The 15814-nt window shown below is 32.7% G+C and overlaps 2 protein-coding genes across 2 annotated transcripts; one reads left to right on the plus strand and one right to left on the minus strand.

Annotated features, from left to right (window-relative positions):
* The first annotated feature begins 891 nt into the window (after nt 1-891).
* On the plus strand, nt 892-5046 carry LOC101257320 (NAC domain-containing protein 54-like). The gene is made up of 6 exons (XM_010317421.4): nt 892-1248; nt 2011-2288; nt 2369-2701; nt 3159-3593; nt 3891-3969; nt 4397-5046. Exons 1-6 carry the CDS (start codon nt 1092-1094, stop codon nt 4810-4812), a joined length of 1698 nt encoding a protein of 565 aa, XP_010315723.2. The 5' UTR covers nt 892-1091; the 3' UTR covers nt 4813-5046.
* Nucleotides 5047-5430: 384 nt separating this feature from the next.
* On the minus strand, nt 5431-9679 carry LOC101262267 (ALA-interacting subunit 5). The gene is made up of 8 exons (XM_004231579.4): nt 9480-9679; nt 8800-8858; nt 8634-8708; nt 8407-8541; nt 8232-8302; nt 6616-6916; nt 6228-6517; nt 5431-5732 (listed from the first exon to the last, which is right to left on the minus strand). Exons 1-8 carry the CDS (start codon nt 9526-9528, stop codon nt 5678-5680), a joined length of 1035 nt encoding a protein of 344 aa, XP_004231627.2. The 5' UTR covers nt 9529-9679; the 3' UTR covers nt 5431-5677.
* Between the last annotated feature and the right edge of the window lie 6135 nt (nt 9680-15814).

A 15814-nucleotide genomic window follows, 5' to 3' on the forward strand; every position in this document is an offset into this window, starting at 1 on the left:
CAAATAAAAAGTAATCGGGTGGTAATTACACCATGTAATTACCGGCAATTCACAATCTAATTGTAGAGTCTAATTACACCCTGCCAATTACACGCCGACCAAGTAATTACATATCTTCCCAAACATGATAAGACAGTGTAATTACATCAATTACACCAAATTCGCTTACCAGAGTATCCTTCCAAACAGGCCATTAATAAAAAATCAAGAGAATTTTGTTGAAAATGCTCCTAAACTTGACGAGAATTTAAGATTGTATTTCATTCATGTTACAAGATCAAGGATGTATTTAATTTAAATTAGTCAAGTCAAAGAGTATATTTAAGATTGTTAATAAATAAAACATTTTTAATATTTCTGTCAAAATTTATATGTCCACAACTTTCATTAATTAGAGAGCTTTTTAAATAGATGAGTTTGATCATAAAATATATATGCTTTGTGAGAAATATATATCCAATGCTATAGTTAATCGGAAAAAAAAAACTAGCAACGGGTGACAAAATATAATAGAAATTTTTTTTTTTTAATAATTTAGTTGATTAACTATCGAAATTTTGGAGTTAAACTTTTCATATGTAATTGGCATGTGAAAGGAACATTCATGGGAGATTGACAGTTAAGAAAAGCCGCCAATTCGTTTCCATTGAGACAGTTTCTCGTTAACGTAGTTGTAGAGGGACAAAGATCCTCTTAATTTCCTTTTAAACTAAACAAATTATTTTTTTTATTATTACTATAGCTATAGGGTCGGTTATGTAACAAATCAGATAACACCACGTGTACAAGAAAGCTCAGATTCCAAGAAAGGACAACTTCCAAGCATAGAATTTTTGCTACCAAAAAAAATTAAAATACTCTATATATATGTTGCCCCTATGTATGTATAACAAATTAGAGCAAGTTGTTTAGAGAGGAAAAAATAGAAGAGAGCTTGAGAAGAAAGATTTATTAAAGTGAGAAATTTAAAAGACAAAAGTAGGCAACTTTGATTTGCTTTTTGTCTTGTTATTAAATCCTACAAAAACTTGTGTATCTTTGGAACTTGTCTGTCAGAAAGAGATTGAAGTTTCCAAAGGAGAAGTTGATATATGGCACCAGTTTCATTGCCTCCAGGATTCAGGTTTCATCCAACAGATGAAGAACTTGTTGCTTATTATTTGAAAAGAAAGATTAATGGAAGGAAAATCGAACTCGAAGTCATCCCTGAAGTTGATCTTTACAAATGTGAACCATGGGATTTACCAGGTATATACACATGCATGATTTCCATGGTTCTTGTTTTATTATTTTATATAGAATAATTGTATGGCTTTCTTATCATCTCTAAATCTAGCTCTGGGATGTTTAGTGAAATAAAGAAAATAATAATAATAATACTAGCTATAGCTTGATATATTCCAAAGTAATTATCAAGAAAGGTATATTATAAGTAACTAACTAATTTTAAAAACTTTTGATACATGAATTGGGTAAAAAAAAATGCAAAATCTTATAAAACAAGCTTTCACTATAACAAATAAAGGATTTAATAGCGATTCTTTGATCGTGAATATTATATTTAGCAGCAGTAATAAAGATGAGTATCTATAACGTAATGAATTACATTCTATATAAAATGTTTAGTGACTCTGAATGGAATGACAGATTGTTTGTTGTTAAATGTTTTTTACGCTAAAACGAAAATCTATTATCATTAAATATCTCTTTTTCCGTAGTATTTGTATTCTCTTAGTGTTTCAACTCGTGCAAATTAAACTAAACATGTTGTGATTCTAAATACTTTTAAACACACTTTAATTATTCAAAGATGCTTTAATTTACAGGTAGAACAAAATTTCTAAAATTGTATGATCATTTCATGCATGTTCCAATTGCTTTAAAGGAAGCTATTAGTTGTCTGGTCCCTAAAAAGGAAAAAAAGTTGTATAAATAATCATTGCATTATGGAAATCATGAGTTCCACCTCTGAACTATTCTTATGATAATTAATTTTGATCCCCTTTACAGATAAGTCCCTCTTGCCTAGTAAAGATATGGAATGGTACTTCTTTAGTCCTCGTGATCGTAAATACCCTAATGGTACAAGGACTAATCGTGCAACGAAAGCTGGGTACTGGAAGGCTACCGGCAAGGACCGGAAAGTAAATTCACAAATGAGGCCAATTGGAATGAAGAAAACTCTTGTATATTATAGAGGAAGAGCACCTCATGGAACTCGAACCGGTTGGGTTATGCATGAATATCGTTTGGAAGAAAGAGAATGTGAAGTTGCTAACGGCCTTCAGGTACGTAATAATAAGGATTGAACTTATAAAAAGATACTTCGTATTATCAGGTTATCTAAAAGATAGCGATATATTTGCAGGATGCTTATGCACTTTGTCGCGTATTCAAGAAGAGTTTGAATGTTCCAAAAATTGGAGATCATTATGGTAGTGATCGATCAGGTTGTAGCATTAATGATCAATTGTATACTGAAGGAAGAGGTGAAGATTGTGATTATGGAATGATGACTACAACAACTTCATCATCATCCAGGCTTCTTCATGGTTCACCATTGATGAATCATGCTGCACCTACTCCAACCAATGATGATAATAAATGGATGCAATACTTGTCAGATGAAGCTAATTACACTTTCAATAACAATCCATCATTTGCCACTAATGGACATTTTCCATACAATCACCCATCTAAGGTAATCCTTAGGGCGTCGAGCTGTCTTTCTATATATCATGCATGTGTTTGGTATGTAGGAAATATATCTATGTTGAGTGCATCGAGCTGTCTTTTTGTATAGGGAAAAGGGTCTGAAAAATACTTCAATTTTGATCGAAATTGTTGTTATCATGCCAAACTTTATGGGGGAGGGGGCCTATTACCCTCCTGAAATATTTAATAGTGTATTTTTTAACCCCTGAACTATTTAATAGTATATTTTAAAGGTATATATGTACCCACGTGGAACATTACTATTTATATATATATCTTTGAGATACACTATTAAATAGTGCAGACTAGTAAAAAGTCCTTTCCAAAGTTAAGTATCGTAACAACAATTTTAATCAAAGTTTAGATATATTTGAGACCCTTTTCCCTTTTATATATCGCTTTATTTATTTCTCATATTATTATTTTTTTTTTTGTATTTGAAGGTTGATATAGCATTAGAGTGTGCAAGGTTGCAACATAGATTTGCATTGCCTCCATTGGAAGTGCAAGATTTTCCCCAAGTAGGATATGTGATGTCTCAATCAAATGATGTTATGTATCATCAGAGCACAACAAGTCAAACTGACATTGTACAAGAAATACTCTCAGTAGTCCAAGCTTCACATGACCTTACAAATCAAGAATATTCATGGGATGGAAATTATAATAATATTAATTATGGAGATGACTTCTCTTTTCTTCCTCATAGTCATAATAACAATCATGACTTGGGTAATTCCTTCAATTTTATGGACCAATTAAAGGAAGATGATGATCAAAATAATTCCATACCAATTGCTGATTTTGATGAGGATTTCAAATCTGAGACTATGGTTGAAAGATTGAGATGGGTAGGTATGTCACAAAAGGATGACAAGGTAATGCCACTAATCTATGCAATCAAATTTATTACTATCTTTCGTCTCAATTTATCTGACACAACTTGATTTTGATACAAAATTTACCAAACAAAAACACTTTTTTTAATTATTAATGTGTTTGTAAATCATTTTAATTGTGTTTAATTATAAAAATAGGACCATTTTTCTTGAAAAAAATTAAAAAAGAAAAATATGTCACCTAGGATACAAAAGTATTATTCTTATTTTGCATTATTTCTTGAAATCCAATATGCATAGATAAGTATATAATTTGCTTTATGTTGTACTTGACAGGCCTTTCTTGAGGACTACAAGACTGTCCCAATAGAAAATATTTCAGGTCCCCATAAAGAGGAACAAGATCAACTCCAAGGTATTTTCAGAATATATACTTGCACAAGTGTTTCCTATTCTCACATTTTTTACTCTTTTTGTCAATTTTTATTTGTCATGTTGCATTTTTCGAAAGTTAATTTGATGAATTTTCAAATTTAAATAGATTACATTAATTCGATATTTAAAATAAAAATTTAGATATTCAAAAACTATACTTAAGAAGAGTTACATTGCAATGCATATCAATATAATGAAAAAATATATCATAAAATGTTAATCAAAGTCTTTTTAGTTTGACTCTAAATATGGAAAGTATGACAGTTTATAGTGGACGGAGGGAGTATAGTTATTCTAAAAAGTTTGTCGTAAATTTTGTAGCAAGTCAAACAACATCGGACGGAGCTAGGTAGTAACTCTTTTCTTGTTTTTTTTTTTTTATGTTGATAAATATTTGCTAATTTCAGGAGAAGCAAGTGGTCAGCAAAACAACATGAATGAAACAGAAGCAAACAATTTCTCATTAGGATTTGGTAATGATGACAACTTCTTGGATGATGAAGAGACTGATGGTTTTTCAAGTTCACCAAGCTTTGAAGTTTATGAGAAAATAGAAGTGAACCAAGGAATGTTTATAGCTACAAGACAAGTAGCCAATACATTTTATCATCAAGTGGCACCTTCAAAAACAGTCACAATCCATAGAGACATGGTCACAATGCATGATTTTCCTATAAGGAAAATAACAAAAAGTGCAACATTTCTAGACACATTTATGGCATTTTCAAGGAAAACTCTATCAAGAGTAGTTATGAGAGTCAACACTTTGGTAGAATTGATTGCACCTTTACATACATTTTGGACTATTTTGGAGAATGCTTAAAGAAACAAGACAAGAAGAACCAATCAAGAAATCTTTACATTTTTTCTTCTTTAATTTGCTTTTGTTTGCTATATAGATTAACTTGTTGTAATGCTAACCACAATTAATTGTTATTAATTAAGGGAAAGCTTAACTTAATTAAGCCCCCCTCAAAATTGACACAGCTGATGTAAGCTCTTGATATAGATTGTATTTGTTCTTTTTTCAATACTCTAATTATACAGAGTTTTGGTATTTTATTTTTTTTAATTCATTGCGAAATGAGCATAGTACTTTAGGACTCGAGTGGAGCTTTTCAATTAGTTAATGTATTACATTTGTTGTCTATATATGTCGTTTTAACTTTTAACACATTTTAAAGAGTTGGATCCTAAGCAATACAAAAACAATATACTGATATTTTTGTGCTTCAATTCACAATTTGATATGAACATCTATTTTCTAAATTTTAAGGCATATTTGCTCAGCCTAATGATTCAGAGTGTAATCACAAGGTATCTTTTTTCTAATTAAAACAGGTGTAGTCTGCTCAAATATAACAATGAATTTCAGTGTTCAGTCCTATTCTGATCAGTACATATATAAAAAAAAAAAAAAGTATACAGTGGTCTAGAAAGATTATCTCACCACAATAAATGATTTAATCAAAGAAATAAAGCTGCAAGGCAGAGGTTTTGATGGTTAACATGATATGTATAGTGAAATGACAATAGAGTTGAATGCCTAAATCACAAGATGCTGTCACTGGTCCAGGACTTGCAAGTATCGAATATAGTTAGTGTTAAACAACTAAACCAGCTAATTAAAACTCTTCTGCAGGAAAAATTTGGAGAGAAGAGCATGACGGATGATAATGCAGACATCATCAGTTCCCTGAAGGATTCAAGTTCCAAGACAGATAGGCTGGATCACCGAATGGCCTGCACAGTCACAATGAACATCAATGGTATGATGGTCGAATTCCAAATAAGTTCATAAACTGAAAATAACAGCCTCCTACTTCACATGATCATTTCATTTTCTGTTGATATCTTCAAACAAAAACAGATTATCTTGCTTTTATTAACTAAAAGTATTTCCAAAACAAATTGGCCATATGAAAAGGAATTTAGCTATTATCTTGTCACGCATGCTCCTGGTGCGATAAATGATTATCAAGACATGATGAAAATGAGATTTACAGAAAGTTTTAACCCTTCATGAGCTCGTCTCGATTCTTAAATGCAACATAGAGTTCTTTTATTCTTTTATAGCACTTCAAACAATTGAAACTATAAGCATGTAATCCAGCAAATCTATACCTAGCAGTCAACTTTGGTTTTCTTAACTAGTAAAGAAAAAAAGATTTGCTGCAGATATAAATATAATACGATTAAGGAATCAAAACGGGAAGACAGTATTGGGTGCGCTTTTACCTTGGTTTGATGACATACATAAGTATGAAAATTATTGCCACGAATAAGCAAATCCCACCCACAGTCAAGTATGCAATGCCTAGGAACTTATTCTTTCCACCAATCCATGTAGTGGTTGAAAGAACCAAAGACTTTTTACCCTCAGATGTATATGTGTTGTAATTGTTTTGTATTACTACTGTAATGATCTCATTAGCTTCAAGATCATGCTCTATCTTCCCATATAACTTTCTGAATACTGGTAATGCCGCAGTTCTCAACCAAACCTGAAGATCCTCTTGCTCACTCATCTGCATGTAAAATACCCAAAATAGTTAAGATAACAATAAAAATGTGGGAAAGGAATAATGATAATAAGATGAAAAAGAGGGCAATAGTCTGCACTAACAGGTATGCTCTCGTTAAGTGATCCACCCCCAATTAAACTTCCTTTCTGAAAATTTTTAGGGAAAACTTTTGATCCAAATTTATGCTTTTTATCACTTGGCCATGAAATGTTCTTCCTATTGATTGGTAAACCTTTGTTCTTAATTGAAAAACCATATGTATCATTGAACAAACTCCAAGCGATAAGCCCACAGGGAATCACAGGTTCATTTCCGTTCATGTCTTCAGGAGCACAAGTCTTTTTTAAGTCGCCCTTAAAATTTGGGTTGCGCAATTGCTCATCGTTTCTGCTTTTTACATATCTGTGAAAACATAGGAAGATTTCAATACCATTTAAGTGAGTATCATTTACCGGGAAAAAATGAAGTGATTCTCCTTCAAGCATGTCCACTCTCGATGCAAGAGTCAATCTCTTATAAAATACTACAGAGTAAGAAAAGGAAAAACAGGCAACTTGCACGATCTCTTTCACAGTCAGGCCAGATCTGTCTCACTAAATTTCAGAATTCTGAGACTAGGAACGGAATTTCTACATTAACATAATTGTCCCGGTGCCTCCTTGACCAGGAGAGGACTTCAAAATAGAAAATTTATTCCTTCCTGAGCATGTACTACTAAAAATAATTCATAGGCAGAAACAAAAACTCGGAACTGGACAAAATTAAAGCTGATAAACTTCATCCAGTTCCTGTTATCCGCATATCAATTTATTTTCAACTCTATTATTATACATCAACATATTAAGAAAGAGTGTGTATATCAGCACGCCTAACAAAATTTGCCATTGCTAAAGATCTAAATTCTCCTCAATAATGACTTAAAAGTTTTAATCCTTCCGTTAGTTACATATTTAATGACTTATCCATAACTTCCTTAATTTTACAAAAAAGATGTCATCTTTAACTTCTTGATTTGTTACTTTTCCCATTTCATTTTTATCGATAAATTCAACTTTATGCATGTTCTTATTTTTATACTTAAGTTTTACGCTTATTAATGAATAAATACAGCAGAAGAAGCCAGCGCCCCAACAACTGGTATACCAATAAATCTTCCTAGCTTAAATCACAATGTATCTAAGTCTAGTAAAAGCTCACTCTGTGCATTTCTTTTTGTCTCTTTAGTCTTTTTGTTTGTGCTTCTAGAGAGTGAAGGGAACAGTCATCTGGAACAACATAATAACACAACTCAGACGAGAGAACATACACAACTTAGACGAGAGAACATACCCCTCCGTTTTACAAAGAATGGACCTGGGTTTGACTTGGCACGGAGTTTAAAAATATAAAGAAGACTTTTGAATCTTGTTGTCCTAAATTAAAGTTAGGTCAAATGTACAAAATTGTTCTTTGATCTTGTGGCCTTAAACATGCCACGTAGAAAGCTGAAATTAAAACGTTACCAAAATAAGAAAGAGTCATTCTTTTTGAAACAGATTAAAAAGAAAAAGACATCTTTCTTTTTGAAACGGAGGGAGTACTTCAATTGCATCAGAAGAGTTATTCTCTTCAATTACACACACAAATAGTCTTTTATGAGTTTAAAACATCTGTTCATTTCTATACTCATAATATATAACAGAGCTTTAACTTGAATCAAACAAAATATTGGACATACCGACGATGATTCTGGTAGAAGTTATCCAGCTGATAATAAACATAGATAGGATGCTTCATTTTCTTAGGAACCTAAAAACATTCAGCAAATGAATTTGCAAGGATTAGGCAACGCAATGTTAAAATTTTGGAACAAAGAAACGAAAAAAACAATGTATTTGAAACACGGAACTAACTGTCAAGGTCACAATGCAGGTCTTGTTTGACTTATTATTTTTGATAAATGCAATCCTATCATGATATGCAAGGTCTGATTGTGTATAATTTGTAGGAACGCACTGCTCATCATATCGATGTACAATTTCCACTACCTGCATAAAAACGAAAGATATTTCATGTCAAATACCATTTGACGGCTAAAAACAAACTCCCAAAAACCATAAAGAGATGGATATTTGAGTACTTTTTCTGATGCAGACAATGAGGCAAGGCCTATAGGAATGAAGACGATGCCAAGGAAGATAAACGCCGTTACAACCTGAATGCATAAAATGAGAAATATATTCAACAAGACAATACAGTAAAGACTTAAAGAAGTTATGCAAATGATTCTGTGAATGCATGCATACCCATTGTGGAGTTAAAATTGGCTTGCAAGCGGGCAGCTCTTGTTGGGTAAACCTCGAATCTACAACACAAGAATATGCCATCAAATTCTTTTAAAAAGACAGTGAAATCTAAGACTTTTAAGCAGGCATATACAGATAAACATCATTCAAATAGCAACAAAAGTAGAAAGGTCATGAAATGACTTGTAGTTAAGTTCAACAAGAATTGAAAGTAGCATCATGGCTATGATGAATCTGTTGCGGCAAAGTAGCCCCACCATACTCTTAGATTACATGGTGTGATATTGTCCGCTTTGGGCATGAACCTTACATCTTATATACTTTTCAACTTCCAACGTGTTGAATTAGTAACAGAATCATCAAAGATACAATGAACCCGTTATTAACAACACGAATTCAGACAAGATCATAATCCAGTATACAAAACAAAACCCCAGAGTTTCACAAGTATGTTGATTTCACCGAAATATCAAAAGAAATGTACTATTTTGCACTAATGTAGGGTTCAATTAATAAAACAATGTAAATACCCCATATATAAGATCCCTAAATTGAATTTTATAAATAACCCAGATCTCTATTCCAACAAAGGAGCATATTTATTTACCCTGTTCTTGTTTTTCTACCAATAAAAATTGAATCTTTAAAACACAAAGATTAAAAAAAAAAAAAGAATATACAATCTGGTTTCCTGGATTTCTTTGAAGAAGATGAGGCTCCTTCACCCATTGTTACGTCAATCTATACAAAATTAGAAAGGAAAAATATATAAAAATAATTAATGTAAAAATTGTGAATAATTTTCAGAGGGAAAGAAAAAAAATGATTAAAAAAAATGGAAGATAATTTTTCCTTTCTTCCCTCTTTATTTTCTGTTTGAGAAATCGGGAAAAGGCGCAATAAGGTTTGCATGGCAAAAACTTGTACGTGAGCGCAACTCACTGCTTTCCATCGCGCCCCACACCAAAATATAGGGTAATATGGTAAATGTTCACTCCTATCAATTTTACTTGTTCATGTTATATTTTTTATTTCATTTGTCGTAAGAGTATTGATTTAATATTTTACATTGCAAGTTTTCTTTTTTTTTTTTAAAGTTAGACTTGATAGATTATTTTTTGTCAAAAATTTATGACATTATATTTATGGAAAAGAGTCAAAATTGCTCCTAAACTATACGAAATAGATCAATTATACCCTCCATTATATTTTGGGATCAAAAATACCCCGCCGTTATCCTAGGAAACCAGAAACACTCTCAAGAGTTAACACTCCAATTTTTTTAGTGACGTGGCATGCCACATGGGACTAATTCCTCCACTTAAGTGTTGCCAACTAACATTCACTACAAAAAAGCTTGACCATTAGTGACGATAAAGTTGCCACAAAATTCCAAAATATTGCCACTAAAGGTATGAGTGATTTTTAGTGACGAATAAGGCTCCAACAACCATTCGCTAGTAAAACATATTTTTTCAACCAAAAAATATGATAATTAATTTTCGATTGCAACCTAGTTTTCTAAAATAAATAACTTACAATATTAATATTTTTAAAACACCCAATATTTTTACGAAAAATCATTACAATTAGTTATCGATTCACATCTCCTACTATATAATGCATCATTGTACATTTTATACATTTATTAACATAAAAATAAGACATACAGTTCTTCAAACTCATACTTAATCAATATCATTTTTATTTTTTGTAAAACAAATGAAGAATAAAAACAAAATTAGAATTTAATGTTAAAAACTTTTACTGTCAATTTTTTGGGCTTTTCTGTAGGGCTAGGCATAAACACCGAAAAATTGAAACACCAAACAAAACCAAATTTTTTCAGTATTCGATTTTTGGTTCGGTATTTTATATACGTTTTTGTATTTTTCAATATTTCGATTTGATATAATTTTTTGATATTCGGTATTTCGACCAAAATATATTATATTATAATATAATATATATTTATATTATATTAATTATTAAAGTTAAATAATAACTATTATAATATAAAATTAAAAAGTAAAAGACTAATGCACTTCTTTGATATACTATTTTTAGCCCATTAAGCTGAAAATCAAACAAAAAAATTGTAAATTTTTAAATTTTAAAAAGCTCACTAAACAGGCCCGTTAAAAAATTGAAATAACAAAACCGAATCGAATCGAATTATTTTGGTCCAGTGTTAGGTACAGGTTGTACAAGAACCGAAAATCAGAACCGAATTAACGAATGTCCACCTTTACTTTTGTGGAGACTATTATCGTCGCTAATGGTCTACTTCTTTTGTAGTGAATTCTAATTGACAATGCTAAAGTGAAAAGATTCCTCCCACGTTGCTTGTCAAGTCAATAAAAATATGGGGTGTTAACTCTTGAGGGTATATGTGGTCTCTTAGGATAAGAATAGGAGCATTTTTTTTCTCAAAATGTAACGAAGGGGTATAAGTGATCTATTTCACATAGTTTAGGGGCAATTTTGACTCTTTTCCGTTATATTTATAATATTAGCCTTTTAGCTTTTTTGATTAATTTAATTAAATATACTAAACTAAAAATATAAATAAAGAATTTTTTTTATAATATTAATTAAGAACATATGTTTATTAAAAATAATATATTTTAAATTTTTAATAATTAATTTTTATTTTAAAAATTCAATATAACATTATGATTACATTTGGACAACTAAATAGTACACTTATAATTACACAATGGCAAACAACATGTGTTAAGCATAATTTTACTAGTTTATGTAATTACCAAGCAGGTAATTACTACCCTATTAACTACACCAATTATATTTATCTGGTGATAGGAATGACAATATCAACTTATATAAGTGAAATGAAACCATTTTTTCATATTAAATTTAATAGATCATTCATATTTTCTTTAATTGGTAATTTAGATTTCAACATATTTAAACTTAAACAAATATGAATAAAATGGATACATGACAATTTTTATTAAATTTTTGATATTTTTACAAAAAAAATAAGAACTTCTAAAAACTTTTGTTGGGGCAGGTGGGGTTAGGAATTGCCAACTTCTTTTTTCAAAAAAAAAAGTATTTTATTTTTCGGGGTGATGGGAGGAAATACAAAGTTATCCATATTTTATAGAGCAACTTTCATGTATAAAAAATATAAAAATTATATTTGTATGTTATAGTTATAATTTGCATGATTGCGCTTAATATCAAATTGTATGTTTTTTATGGAGTTTTTTATTTATATAATCGCTAGATACTCCAGTATACAAATTGTGCAGTTTTATATAAATTCATGTGTACATTATAATTTGTATAATATATAAGATTTTTATTTATACATATACAAGTTATAGGACGAAAATATATGTATTTGTATTTGTATACACACTTTTCTCTCGCTTTGTACAAACACGAACACATTTTATACATTTGCATACCGAATGGGTAATTGCATACCGAAAATAGCTACTTGTATACCAATCAGATGGCCAAAAAAATGAGATTACAAATAAAATAAACTATGGCTATAACATATAGTTTGAAGTAATAGTTTGATATTTCATACAATTTTCCCTATTTTATATGAGTGGATAGTGATCTAATCTATTTTAAATCAACCAATGTTCAATCCATTCAAATCCGATCCAATCCACCACCCTAAAGTTTTTTTTTCATCACAACTTCGCGATGTTGTTATTTGGATAAATGCAATTAGAGTTTCAATTCAAGAATCAAAATACGTCTAGCAATGAAACTATCTGTCTGCACTTCTGACACCATATATACTCCAAGAAGGTTTGAAACATGAGATTATAGACTTTTATAATATTTTACCTATTTTTGTTAAATTATATATTTCGCATGTTCATGGTAATAAGTCCTACAGAGGTTGTTGAGGATACTCATAGATAGCATTTTGGTAAATTTTCTCTTCTCAATTGTTAAATTGTGTTTTTTGAAGGTGGCAGGGTCATTGGAGCTCCTAATGATCATAACGAGTCCTAAATATGGTCTTCAGAATGTCTGATGTACTAATCCTCAGTTGATGGTGACTAGATATCAAGTAAACCTCAGAAAACACTAGGACATATTGAAGCTAGTCAAATAGATCATCAATACGAAACATGTGGTATTTTCTTATTATATGTATTTTGGATTATGATTGTGTTGTAAGAATTACTTGTGTTAATTTGTACACTGTGAATTGTACAAATTAAGAAAATACAATTCGAGAATCATAAGACGTCAAGGACGAAACCACCCGTCTACAATTCTTTGAGAAGATTTGACACACGCTATTATAGACTTTTTTAATATTTTGTCGTATTGGATAAATTATGTATTTCACAGTTAATGTTAATAAGTCCTGAAGATAATCAAGACTATATCTTATTCTTAATAGTGTAAATCCTTTTTTCTACCTTGTCTAATATTTTGTAGATGATTTTTTTGTATATTTTATGAGTTAGAAATTTGATAGATATTGAATTTTTCAAAAAGTAGTTCAATTAATTTGTGAAATCAATATATATATTCTACGTAGAGTCTCAAGGATCAGTACAGAGACGTCTGTACTTATCTCTGAGAGACTATAAAGATTAGTAGGAAACTTCCATTTTGTTCATTAATTCTCATCGTGAGTGGTTACCTTATTTAGCACTGAGTTATTGTATACTCTTTTTACAGATGACGAGGACTAGAGATAATGTTACTGGTGGCAGATGAGAGGCACTTTTCGAGGCAATTGTTGAGGCCCCACCTAGGGATAGAGGTAGAGCCTGAGCTAGCTAGAGGTCCTGCTCGTGGTACGACACTAGCCAGAGGTCGTGGTCGTGGTCGTGGAGCAGCACCAGTAAGAAGTCGTGCTAGAGAGGTCTCTCCAGAGCCTCAGATTGATGACAGAAGGGACCAAGTTCCTCCAGAGTCTACAGTCACACCTTTGCTTTAGGAGAGGGGTATCAGACCCAAGAGTAGCAGGAAGCCCTAGTTATTTAGGATACAGTGGGGCAGTTATAGTGGATCCTGCTGTTGAGAATGATATTGCACCAGAAGTTGGGGGTCAAGGTGCCCCATTCGTTGTTCTGACAGAGGACGAGCAACGTAGATATGAGAGGTTCCGAAAGACAGATCCACCCTAGTTTCACGGTAAGAAGATTGAGGATGCTCATGAGTTTCTGACTACATGCCGAGATTTGCTAGTGGTTGTTGGATTAGCTAAGTCACATGGGGTTCGATATGCTACACTCCAGCTTTGTGGGCCAGCGAGAGAGTGGTGGAGAAATTATTCAGGGTCTTTGCTAGTTGGATCTCCTTTAGTAACTAAACAAGTTTTCTAGTGCATTCCATAATCGTTTTATCCCTTGGAGCATGAGAGAGGAGATTCGCTTGAGATTTGAGAATCTGAGACAGAACAACTTATTTGTTACAGAGTATGAGGTACGTTTTCTCCAGTTGTCTAGGCATGCTTTGTCCATTATTCCAGATGAGACAGAGAGGATCTGTAGATATGTTAGGGGGTTGACTTTCACTATCAAATCAGCTGTGTTTTGGGCATCTCAAGAGGGGGTTTCTTTCAAGTACATTGTGAGTGCCGCCAAAGAGGCAGAATTGATGAAGAGAGAGGAGTTTGGGGACCTTAAAAGGGCCCGTACATCAGTTCAGTTTGATGGTGCCTCATCTAGAGGCAGGGGATCACACAGAAGGAGTGGTTCTTTTCAACAGTGGTGACCCATTCATGCATCTATGCCAACTAATTTGAGGGTGGTCATATATCTAGGGGTTCTTATAGCTCGGGTCAGGGCTCGTACGGTTCACAACAACGACCTAACGGGTGAGGTAATTGTAGTGGGTTTTCATGGTCCGCACAGCAGTTTCCATGTCAGAAATATTGATTTACTTGGGAGATCCCGATCACATAATGCGGAAGTGTACTTCTCAGAGGGGTCGTGGTGGGCCCCAACCTGATTCTTCATTTCACGCTAGACTACCGATACCGCAGGTTAGAGGTCGAGGCAGATTTCAGTCAGGTAGAGGCGGTAGAGCTTCTAGTAGTGTTGTTGCACCTCAGCAGAGTGGGCGTAGAGGTACCACCCAGATTGGAGGTGGCCGAGGGGGCCACTGTTATGCTTTCCCGCGGAGACCTGAGATGGAGACCTCGGACTCTGTTATTACAGGTATCATTCCAGCCATTGACCTGCGTCTGTATTGTTTGATCCAGGGTCTACATACTCTTATGTGTCTACCTATTTTGTTGTTGAATTTGACTTGATATGTGATAGCATGATTGTACATATTTGTGTTTCTACGCCCGTGGTTGAGCCCTTAGTGGTAGATCAAGTGTATCGATCATGTCTTGTTTCTTTGGCTGGGTGTGACACTTAGGTAGACTTAATCATTTTGGGGATGGTAGACTTTAATGTTATTTTGAGTATGAGTTGGCTTTCTCCTTATCATGTTGTCCTTGATTGTATTGCTAAGATTGTGACCTTAGCGATGCTTGGCGTTCCGAGGTTTGAGTGGAGGCGTGTTAGTGGTTTTTATCCTAGCAAGGTCATCTTTATCTGTGCTTAGAGATTAGTAAAGAGGAGATGTTTGTCTTTCTTGCTTTTATTCGGGATACTAGTGTTGAATCACCTCCCATGGACTCTGTTCCCGTGGTTAAGGAGTTTCCCGATGTATTCCCTTCTGATCTTCCAGGTGTACCTCCCGATAGGGATATTGATTTTGCTATTGATTTAGAGCCGGGCACTAAGCCTATTTCTATCCCTCCCTACAGTATGGCGCCAGCAGAATTGAAGGATCAGTTGTAGGATTTATTGAGTAAGCGTTTTATTCGCCTTAGTGTGTCACATTGTAGTGCCTCAGTGTTGTTTGTGAAGAAGAAGGATGGAACTATGAGGATGTATATTGACTACAGACAGTTAAACAAGGTAACAGTGAAGAATAAGTATCCACTTCCGCATATTGATGACTTATTCGATCAGCTACAATGGGCGTCATTTTTCTCTAAATATAG

This window comes from Solanum lycopersicum, chromosome 2, assembly GCF_036512215.1.
Source record: "Solanum lycopersicum chromosome 2, SLM_r2.1".
Lineage (NCBI taxonomy): Eukaryota > Viridiplantae > Streptophyta > Magnoliopsida > Solanales > Solanaceae > Solanum > Solanum lycopersicum.